The following is an 11593-nucleotide window of genomic DNA, read 5'->3' as shown; positions in this document are numbered from 1 at the left end:
CAAATGTTGGTCGATGGAACGGGAACTCGAAGCATAAGCAATAAATTTCTATGTTAATACATTCCATTGTATGCTATAGTATCAATACTTCACGTCAACCGAAGACTTTCCCTCCAAGTCTACCCAACCACACACCGCGCCAGGTCACCGGGCTCGCCACCCGCTCGTCACATCTCCCGTCCTAGGGCGAGCCGATTCAAACTGGGAAAAAAAAAGTCAGCCATCGTGGGTTCTGAGCCCTGATTTTTGAGAAGACACTCGAACACTTTAACTTTGCACTACAGGGCGGGCGCGGGCGGGGGCGGGGTTGGGTTGGATTGAAGCGGCTTCGCAAGGAAGAGGAAAAGGAGGTGCGTTAATGGCGGGAAACGCGAGGAGCGGACGCGACGGGACGGCGGCGGCCACGTGGCCCTGGGAGGAGCGTACCCGCGATGGGACGGGATGGGTGACGTATGTACACCTGTTCGTCTTGGCGTCGCAAGGTTGTGCAGTCGGAGCACAACTCCGCCAAGCGAATAATTATAAAAAAAATTCCTCCAAGCGAATTATTTTTTATCTTTGGTTTTAGGGTTGGAATGGAAACGAATACTCTTTATTAATTGAAAAAGTTAAGCCCTCACGGGTTTCCTTTTACGGTGACTTAGCCTACTTTACATTCTGAAAATACCTTTACTCAATTACTGCATTCTTGGAATATATTGTACATAAAAGTTATTTGGGTACACGTGTACAAATTGAACTTCTACACGTGATCACGTTTCTCCCGCCGCATGCCCGCAAGCTCGGAACTTCATCTGGAGGAGTTTGGCCTCTTGATGAATTGAACCAGCGAGGCTTAGGACCTGTTTGAATACCAGGGGCTAAACTTTAACCCCTGTCATATCAGATATTTTTGATACTGATTAAGAGTAAATATAAGCTAATTACAAAACTAATTGCACAGATAGAGGCTAATTCGCGAGACGAATCTATTAAGCCTAATTAGTCTATGATTTGGCAATGTGGTGCTACAGTAACCATTTGCTAACAACGAATTAATTAGGCCTAACAGATTCATTTTGCGAATTAGCCTAGGACTTATGCAGTTAGTTTTATAACTAACTCATGTTTAGTCTTTCTAATTAGCATCTGAAATTTGATGTGACAAGGACTAAACTTTATGCCGATTATCCGAACATACCCTTAGGTTGAGTTAGCACACCTTCGAGGCTTCATCCTTGCTTCTCCATAGAACCCTTCCACGGTTACCCTCGCATGGTCACATCCCTCTTCACACAAGCTGGCGTTTGCCGTTAGGTCCAACCCTTCAAGGGTCAGCACATTATATTTCTTTCAACCTTGCCAACACTCGTAGCCCTCGGAACGCGGAATAGGCCACAAACATACGAGGGTTCGAGGGTCGTCCGTCCGCCGCTATCCTCGGAGCTTTCAAAGACGCGGGGTTAAGGAATGCACTCTGCGAGGGTTATAATCGGGGCTTCGAGCCGACGTTCGAGGGTGCCAATATTTTTGGCGATCCCCAACATGATTATCGCGAAAAAAGTAAAAGGATCTGCCGGATTACTATTTTTTTTATAAACTCTCCCAATAAGCTGAAAATACTATAAATTTGGCTTTCCATTAATTTCTTTAGAAGCTTTGTATTTCCAGGATTAAGCGCTACACTAAGCCAGTCGCGGTCAGCCGACCCGACAATTCTTAAGTATTTATAGTTCATAAATTTGAACTATATTGTTTGGTTCTGGCTTCTTAGCACGGTGACCTAGTTTTGCATCTTTCAACTCCTTAATTTAGGCTTTCTTTATATTCCATTCATCTATTGTTTATTAAAGCAAAATGTTTTGACCATGTATCAATGCATCTTGTTACAATCAATTTATATACTCTAAAACTTACCTATTTGTACGTACCTTAAAAATACTTCACTAGCAATCAACATACATATCTAGTAAATTCATGAGCTGGCAAGTGATGTAGCTGGAGTGAAATAGGAGCATCCTAAAACATGTAAAAGGAGGTTATGGGTGAGCAATATAAGCATTATGCTTCTAGGCGAAACCGTTGAGTGCTGTAGCCTACACTTACAATCAATTTATATAATATATAAAACTTATTTGCATATACTTAGAAATACTTCACGTGGAGCTACTTCCTCCATTATAAATTGTACATATTTTTTACTATGTATCTAGATATATGAATATTATATCTAAATATATAGAAAAATATATGCATCTAGAAAAACCAAAACGACCTACAATTTGAAATAGAGGGACTAATTTAGTTACTCTTAAATGCTTCGCATACAATTTCTTCTAACTAATGTATTGGATTCTTTATTTTATAAACAAGCAACTACCAAAGTGATTTGAGCCTCTTAGATCTCCTTTGAAACATAGGATTCATAAAGGATTTTTGTAGGATTTGAACCTATAGGAATTTTTCCTATATAGCCCTTTGGAACAAAAGATTGGCTATCTTCCAAACCTTCAAAATTACTATGGACTAGCTCAATCCATATGAAGTTTGGAGGAAATCTAACATGAGATCTAATCTCTTGGAAACTTTACTTTGTGTCTATCTCTCTTCTCATTCCTTTATTTTTCCTATGTTGCACCCAAACACTTTATTACAAACTTTTCTACATTCTTGAATCCTATAGGATTGCATATGTCATACAACTTCATTTCCATTTTTTTCCTATTCCTACATTTTGAGATTCCTCCCATTCAAAGAGACCCTTAATCTCGTGGTTGTAACCTGTACAAAAGTCTATTGTTTCTCCTGTTGGTGGAAAACAATCCCGAAGTGGACTCCGTCACAACAATCAAAGAATCCTTCCTCCGAAGGGGTAGGCTCCCTCCCGGAGGAATAGATAGGCAAGGGGCTAACCTAACCTTTTTCTAACGGTTCCAAGTTAAGTCAAACTGAGTGTAATAAATGTGGCGCAATGAACATCAATAAGTGACATTTACTCTCATTTACTTTGGACCAACCATCCCATCAGTTACAGTGGCTCCGCTATTTATAGAGAGATCAACCGTCACAAAGTACAATTACAATTACCATTGCTCAACAGTCGGATTCCAAAAATATTTCAAGGTACAACAGGAAATACGATCTTCATACAGATTTCTCGATCTGGCTCCTCGTATGGCTTCTTCGCTCCACGTGGCGAACAGCATGGTCTCTCAACGTTCACCCGGTGCTCTTTGTGGGCCCCCCGCTCTTTCCTCCAAAGACAAGCCCTGACGCATTCGAGTCGCCCATGGGTCAGTTTGCCTTCGTTCTGCCTGAGGGGGCCCCTCATATGTCTAAGAGCTCTTCATCACCGCTTCCTTCTTCCCTGCACTCGGAGTTTGCCACAAATCAAACAAGCCATCATCGTTAGTGACGAAAGGACTTCTCCCTCCGAAAGGAATTCGGAAGCTCCTTTACGAAAGGATGGTCCACGTTGAGCACGCAGACCGATTCAGTATGTATACATCACAAATTCACAATGATCGATTCCATAAATTCGATTCAGTATGTATACACCACAAATTCACAATGATCGATTCCATAAATTCGCACGGTGGCAAAATGACCTGGTGGACACAAACCCTCCAAAAGACAACGCACGAACCCAGCAAAAAGCTTTGCTTCCCTCTGAAAGACGACTAGCGAATGGAACGGCGAGACAAGCAAAAGAGTTCATAGCAGAGGCCATTGGATGGCGTGAATTCAGTGCCATCACAGCTTGGATCCTTTCCAGGGAGGCATCTAGATTATATACAATGGTAGTCCAATCCAGTGCATTTGCATGGTTCCCGCCTAAGGCCTAACCTTACGGCCACAAAACATCGTAAAGTTTATCACAGAAGGGACAGTATTCTAGCCACATACTGCTGCATTTAGTCTCGCAGTACGTCGTGGCCACATATTATATGAAGCCCTGCCAATAGAGTGTTGTGGAGAATTGTTTGTGCCAACATGACTGTATAGAAGGTCAAGTGTTTCACTGTTCTGACCGAGCAGCGCTCCTCATAGCCTCCATGGCCTCCCTACAAGTTTCAGGAACCAGAGGCCTAAGGATACCATCCATGGATCATAAAGATGTATGGAACCAGTGAGATTTTGATGTCCATGTCCCCATGGGCAATGGGCACAATTATGTCAATAACTGCATGTGCCAAGTGTTAGGGTACAAGAGCATTTACCTTAACGCTTTCTTGATCTCATCACTCGTAGGGTCAAGTTTCTGTGCTTGCATGAACGCAATGACTGCTCCTTTGTAGTTCTGTGCACATAGAAACACCATGGAGTTGAGCGTATGACAGTAAGTTGCAAAACTGACCGCAGCTGCTAATAACTGCCTAATGTACCATCAGAAAGCTGAGTGCCGCGCCCTCACGGTACCATGCTTTCGACCAACCAGGACGCATCATCTTGCATTTTCGAGCATCTGCCAGAGCTCGCTCCCCTTCGCTCATCCGCAACCAGCACAGGCTCAGGTTGGCAAACAAGGTAGCATCAAGCGGGTCTTTGTCCAATGCCTGCATTAAGAATCAGAGAGAATTCGGTTTCTTTGGATTTTCTAGGTTTGATATAACTGGTTGTGTGGAGCATAACACTGGCCCCTTACATTAGTTTAAGTGAAAAAAATCACTTTTTTTACTTACTTATAAGAGTGAGTATAATGGTGGTGGACTGGTGGTGGTTGATTGGTTCTACACAGGGATTTCTGTGAACTGAATTATGTATGCATGAGAGTTTATGCAGTATATCCTCTGTGGACAGCAGTACTCATTTGGTTTTTACTTTCTACATGTTTTACTGATCAAGTAGAAAATTGTAAATTTGTGAGCTTTGGCTCTTGGTTTTTATACCTCGATTTTATCATATTGAAGGTCCGTTGCACACATGGCTAGTAAGTTTATCCATACTTTAAAACCATTCATGTCAGTAACAGTTCAAATCTGGTATGAAACTGTCATGAGGTCAGTTTTAGCAACATGGCATAGAGTTATTGCAGCTTAATCTTTCAAAAATTCAGAAGCATTTCATTTTTTCACACTTTTTAAATGTCATTTATTATTTTTATTAATAGTAAAATGAATTCAGCATTTTACAAAAAAATATTAATCTGGAGTAAATCCATGCCACATTAGCCAAAACTGCCACTGGACCTTATTTGAACTGGTGTTGAAGTATGAAGATAGAAATAACCACTTTTACAGCACATTAAGTAAACCCAACCAAATCAAAAGTACAAGTACCAAAAGTGAATGCAGTGTAAGAGAAGATAGCATATGATTTAGGCACACAGACGTAATCCAGGATAACATATTCATCAATTGTAAGAATGCAGTGCAATTGCTCCACCATCCAATGTAAAGGACTGTAGGTATGTCAACGTAATCTGCTGGCCTCCATCATTCAGAAAACAACTTCAAGACTGCTCATTCTACACTATTATATTACCCCCCAAACAAGTATAGGTTCAAGCACTTACCAGACCATAGTAGTGAACTGCCGCAAAGTACTCCCCCTTTGCAAAAGCTTCCTTTCCATGTGACTTGGCATCAGCTATCCGTTCTCTCACCAGAGCTGCATCCTAAACACAATAGCATGTGCAGTTACACAAAAGAACATTGCATTAAACATGCATTCAAGGGGTTTCCTAACATAATAAATGTTACAGTTAACAAAATTGAACTGCTGTTCTTTTCTGAGAGTGCAGTGCCCATAAGAAACCACTTACATACCTGAGCCTCCAAATGTAGATATTTCATAGCTCTAAGTATCCCATCAACACTCCAGTCTGGTATAGATGGAATTGGTTTTGTCCAAGGAAATAGAATTTCAACAAGCTCACGATTCCCATGACCTCCAGCCCACATGATTGGGATTTTACCATCCTGCATTGTAAAGAAAAACATAGCAGTAATACAATCCGCTGTGCAGTGACGGATCTAGATATAAAAGATTAGAGGAAGGGCAGCAAAGTTAACTCATGTGTTTGAAGGAAACTGTAATGGTTCCAAATATTATTAAATAAAAAGGATAATTTGAAGGAAAGCTAGGAAAATTACCTCTAGTTAGTGATCATCAATCGAAAGAAATCATAGGTGTGTCTAGACTAATACATCAACAGTGGAATTGACTCTGAGATGCAGAACCTGATCTAAATGAATTATAAAAAAAATTCATAATTGCAGAATGCAGACAGAAAACTTATCACTAGAGCTGAATCACTGGATGTTTGACCAAATCACTGCAGTCTGAAGCAAATTCAAACAATAAACTTGAATATGGACCTGCAGTACCGAACTAGTTTGACATATGAACAATCTAAATTCCGTAAAATGCACTCAACAAAACCCTAGTTTTATATCAGAACCTCGTCTGATATGAAAGAAGCCATGAGATTCTAACCCTCAAAAGTATGAACTAAATAAACAGCAGAGGCAAGGAGAGCAATAATTACCTCATTGGCAATGTTAGGGTCAGCTCCAGACTCTAACAAGAACTTGACAATTTCAGTTAAGCCATCATCAACTGCCTCCATTAAAATGATTGGTCCCCAGGGACATGTAAAATTCACATCAGCACCAGTCTATAAAATTGGCAATACAAAGTTTTAGGTAGCTCTAGAGAGAGCAGCCAAGTGGAATCATGATGACATTCAATGGAAATAGCAAGGCTATTTAGTTAGCTCGGATTCTACTCTAAACAAATTTCTTTGAACAAAAAGGACAAATCGAATTAGGTTAAGAAATAACTTGACCTCAGCCAGTAGCTTTGTGCATTTTAAGGATTGCCCACAGCATGCCGCCATGAAGAGTGGTGAAAAGACATGATTGACAACTCTGTTGGGCTGCAACGAGAAATGGATCACAGTTTTGATAGCTAGTCAGATCATAGAAATTAATGTAGAAAAAAATGAGACCACCAATTATTCTGCTGCACCTCCTAAACACAAACAATTTCACAATCAAGCGAAACAAATTTTGCCAAAGATGCAATTCCAATTCATAAGCACCTGCGTAACATGGAACCGATGAAACTAACAACTTACATCAGCACCATGCTCCAGCAGGATCTTCACAGCCAGATCCTGGTCCTTGGAGGCAGCCAAGTGCAGTGGTGTCCCAACATAATTGATTGGGTCCACATCAACACCCTTGGACAGCAGCAGTCTCACAACCTCGCAATGTCCTAGATGCACAACGACACACAAAAAGGTACCTCAGGACATACAAGTGATGTTTTCTAAGCCCTCCCTAAAATTGAGGAACGCACCTTCCTCAACCGCATCGTGCAGTGGCACGGAGCGCCTGCAGTCCGGCACCGCTGGGTCACCACCGTGGTCGAGAAGGTACCTCAGGACACTCTCATCCCCATGGCAGCAGCAGAGTGGACTGGCAACCGGCCTACAAGGAAAGAATCTCACTGATAGCGCTCTGGCACTTCCTACATGGGAAGAATCTCATTCTCTCTCAGGTAGTCGGACGCACCATGTGGGGTGGTGGAGTTGACATCGAACCCCGATTCCTCCACGAGGAACCTGCAGACCTCCAGATGTCCCTTCGCCGCGGCGAAGTGCGCGTTCCGCCCCTTGGCGTCCTTGGCTTCCTGCAGATTCACCTTGCTCGCCATCTCTACCAAGAGAAATTGAAATCGCAACATTCAAGATCATGTTTTTTAACTCGGAAAACAACAGTAAAAATCGAAAAGCACGATCGATAATCGGTGGGATTAAATGCAGGACAAAACCTAGTGGGCCGATTAGTCTCGAAGCGGGCATATATCTATCTAAACTACTGAACAAATCCAAGGAAAATAATGCCGAATCAAAGCTTGGCGCCGCTGTCCAAACCAAATGGGAGACGCAACGGTTCATCCAGAGAGAGAGAGAGAGAGAGAGAGAGAGATGTGGGGGGCGGTTACTCTTAAGGAGGCGGACGTTGCCGTCGATGGCGGCCTGGAGCGCGACGCCGGAGTCCGAGGTCCTGGAGGCCATCGCGACGGCGGCGGGGAGCGGGGGTTAGGGTTCTGGGCTTTCGGGGAATGGATCGAAGCGGACTAAGAGGAGGAAAGCGGGCGGCGGCGTTTAATGGCGGGAAACGCGAGCGGGCGGAGGCGCGTACGGGGAGTACGGGACGCCGGGCCTCCGGCTTGATGGGCCCGGGAGTTCCATGGGCCTTGTTACAATGCTTCCACTTCACTGGCATTTTGTACTCAAACGTTCAGCGAGCAAATTTGAAGCAAACATGAGTCGAATTTCAAGGGCATAGAAACAGCGTGTAACACCCAAAATTTTGAATAATTTAAATTAATTAAAATTTGCTCAAATTAAGGTGTCATTTAATTTTTAGGCATTTAATTTCATTTTCTTTAAGTAAATTAATTCATCATAGGATTTATTTGCGCATACATGCTGGTGCATTTATTCTGATTGCTTGAGTTTGAATCAAAGTTTGAATTTTGAATTTCCAAATTTGAATTCAATTTCCAAAACCCTTTTCTTTCTCTTTCTTTTTCTTCTTCTCCACCTGGGCCGAAATCTTCTTCTCCCTCCTTTTCTTTTTCTCTCGGCCCAGCTACTCATCGCCGGCCCTCTCCTTTTTCTCTTCTGCCGGCAGCCCAGCTCACTCTCCTCTCCGGCCCGCGAAGCGCTCCGCCGGCCCCCTTTCTTTTTTTCTTCCGCGCGGCCCAGCCGCAGCAGCCCGCCGGCCTCCTCCTCTTCCCTGCCGGCCCAGCTCCCCGCCGCTTCACCCCTCCTCCTCTTTTCTTCTGCCGGCCCACGCAGCCGCCCCGGCCTGCTCCGCCCACTCGCTCACCTTTCTCCTTGCGGCCCAGCGTCCCGCTCGCCCGCCTCGCGGCCCGTGAATGCCGCGCCGGCCCACCAACGGCACCGCCAGCCCGCCTACCGCCCCGCGTCCGCTGACGGGTGGGCCCCACCCGCCTTCTTCCTCCTCCGGCCGGACTCCCGCAACCGCCGCGCGCCTTCCCCGCCCCGGACTCCTCCGCTCCGTCTCCTCCGGGGGGATTTAAACCCGCGCCGACGCTATCTCCTAGCGCCTATAAAAGCCGCCGCCCCTCCCGGTCTCCTCCACCAGCACCCGCGCCCCAAACCCTAGCCGCCACAAGCTCAAGCGCCGCCGCCGCTTCCCCGCCGTCGTCCGCCGCCTCCGGTGAGCACCCGCCGACGAGGACCCCCAAAACGGGATCGCCGTGTTCTCCTCTCTCTTTTGGTGCAACCCGCGAGTTAAACCGTGCTCCGTGGCGCTATTTCGCCCAACTCCGGCGACCCGCCGCCGCTCGCCGTCGCGCGCCGCCGCTCGCCGCCGCCGCCGTTCGGTTTCCGCCGCCGCCCGCGAGTCATCGACGACCGTGGCCGTCCGATCAAGATCCGACGGCTCACGGCCAGTCAAATCAGACCGCGTACCGGTCAACCGAGCCGCGCCGCGCCGCCTTCGCATTTGAGCCCCTGACTTTTCCGCAAATCAACCCGCGGTCCAGATCGCGTTAAAAATATTTACAGATCTGCCCTCTCCTTTTTCGGTTTAACCCTTGAGCTTTCCAGAAATCAACCCGCCGTCCGGGTTTGTTGTTTTTACGCGTCAGACCCTCGGTTTATACGCATAATTACGTATAAGCCCTCGGGTTTCGCGGATAGGCCCTAAAAGTTTTGTTTTCTTACAGAAAAGTCCCTGGATCTTGTTTTAATCATATCTTTTGCGTCTTAACTCCGTTTTTCGCGTTCTTTATATCCACGTGTTCGTTTTAAAGCGTAGATCATCTTTTCAAGATTGTTTTCTCTGTTTTACTATGTTTGGTGTACTGTTTTCTTACTTTTGCCCATGTTTGCTTGTATGTGCTCGTGTGACGCGTGTAGACGCCCCGCAGTTCGAGGGAGTGGCCGATCAAGCTTTCGAGGAGTACGAACAGCAGGAGCAAGGCCAAGAAGGCAAGTCGTGTCCTTGATCACTACCTTTTTGTCCCAAACACCTTTACTTTTTCGTACTCAACATTTATGCTATGCACATATTAAGATTAAATTGATGGGTCCCAATTTAAGGTTCGCCTAGATTGATTTACCTTTGCCTTGACCAACCGGTTTACTTTATGTTGGGTAGCTCATGCTTAGTGCTTACTTGGTTCATGGTGGTTTAACCAAACACAATGCTTAATCTTGCTTTACTTCTGTTATACCTTTCATTAAGACAAGATCATTTTTGTTAAACGGAACATGGAGCGACCACCCAGGAAAACAGTGCTACCACAAGACTAAATGGCTCTGGTCTTGGCTGATTAATTAGAAACTCTAGTTTGGGGTAATCTTACCGAAAGGGCAAGAGGGGAGGCGTTGATGGGATATAGCACTCGCTCTCTTGGGAAGTGGGCTTGGCTAAGACACTATGCCCTCTAGGGGACTGCTATGTTTCGCTTCGACCTGAAACCTTAGCGGGTTACCACATTGCTAGCGAATCTTTGTAAAGGCCTCGTAGCGTCCCTATGCAATCACACCTCGGAAGTGTGGTATGGTGCCTAGCTAGCATCGCATGGTTGGGTCCAAAGTTCTTTTGAACTTTTACGCGACTTGTGGGTAAAGATGTGCCACCTCTGCAGAGTGTTAAACTGATCGATCAGCCGTGCTCACGGTTAAGAGCGGCCTGGACCCTCACATGATAATATTATCGGAAGATGGACTTAACTTGTTATCATTTCATGCATTTGTTGCTTTATTTATGATCATGTTTAATTTCGGGTGGTATAAACTTATACTTAGTTAATTGCTAATAAAACTTGACCAACTTAATTAAAAGCGAATGCTAATTATGCCTTAGCCATACCTTGAATTAGCCTTACACTACACTATTCCCCACGACTTGTTGAGTACCAACCATAAGTGTACTCACCCTTGCAAAACCGCTGTTCAGACCAAGTTAATTGGGAAGAGGAGTACTTCCACGACTTCGAGGAGTTCTAGGCGTACGTTTCTTCAGTCAGCTGCCTGTGGAGTCGTCGTCATCTTTGGAGTTCCGCTGCGTAAAAATTAGACTCTGTGGTTTATGTGAGACTTTCGGTCATGTAATAATGGTTAATGCTCTCTTTATTCGATTTAGCACTGACTTTGCTATTCACTATTGTCGTACATGTGTGTAACTTGATCCTGGCGCACATGTATTTAATGCACTCGATTTTGTCCTTAAAAATCGGGTGTGACAAAAGTGGTATCAGAGCCGTGTTGACTGTAGGACGTTAGCCTAGTTAGAAAATGGTCGTATTTAAGGATTATAATCTAGTAGCCATTCCTACCTTTCTTAATTTAAATCTACTTAATTATTCTTAAACTTGATTTGTCCCATCCTTATTGCTATTTTATTATCTAGCTCTGTTCAAAATTTTATTCTAAAAATTTTCTTTCTGTTAGATGGCTCGCACCCGGTTTACCGCACGCAAGAGCACCCGTCCGCCGCGTCATGGCATCGCGCCGTCGCGCGCCCCCGTGGATCCTTGGGACGAGGAGGAAGAGGAAGAGATCTCCCAGCATCCGGGGGATGACTCTGACGAGGACGCCATGACCGTGGAGCAGGAGACCACA

At 44.8% G+C, this 11593-nt stretch overlaps 2 protein-coding genes across 2 annotated transcripts in view; both read right to left on the bottom strand.

The window, feature by feature from the left end:
- Nucleotides 1-772, bottom strand: part of LOC101760950 (ankyrin repeat and protein kinase domain-containing protein 1) — a 5480-nt gene extending 4708 nt beyond the window's left edge. Inside the window, exon 1 of the mRNA XM_022825321.1 lies at nt 757-772. Within this exon, the coding sequence (XP_022681056.1) occupies nt 757-772 (16 nt within the window). The remainder of the gene's footprint in view (nt 1-756) is intronic.
- A 3225-nt stretch (nt 773-3997) lies between these two features.
- Nucleotides 3998-8005, bottom strand: LOC101760533 (ankyrin repeat and SOCS box protein 9-like). Its single transcript, XM_022825320.1, is given in 12 exon segments — nt 3998-4043; nt 4200-4279; nt 4365-4535; nt 5495-5596; nt 5748-5900; nt 6470-6501; nt 6574-6598; nt 6770-6859; nt 7061-7200; nt 7285-7403; nt 7460-7643; nt 7933-8005. Coding segments are annotated over 12 exon segments (1215 nt in total).
- Nucleotides 8006-11593: the final 3588 nt, after the last annotated feature.

This window comes from Setaria italica, chromosome III, assembly GCF_000263155.2.
Source record: "Setaria italica strain Yugu1 chromosome III, Setaria_italica_v2.0, whole genome shotgun sequence".
Classification (NCBI taxonomy): Eukaryota; Viridiplantae; Streptophyta; class Magnoliopsida; order Poales; family Poaceae; genus Setaria; species Setaria italica.
This window is presented reverse-complemented; position numbering and strand designations above follow the sequence as displayed.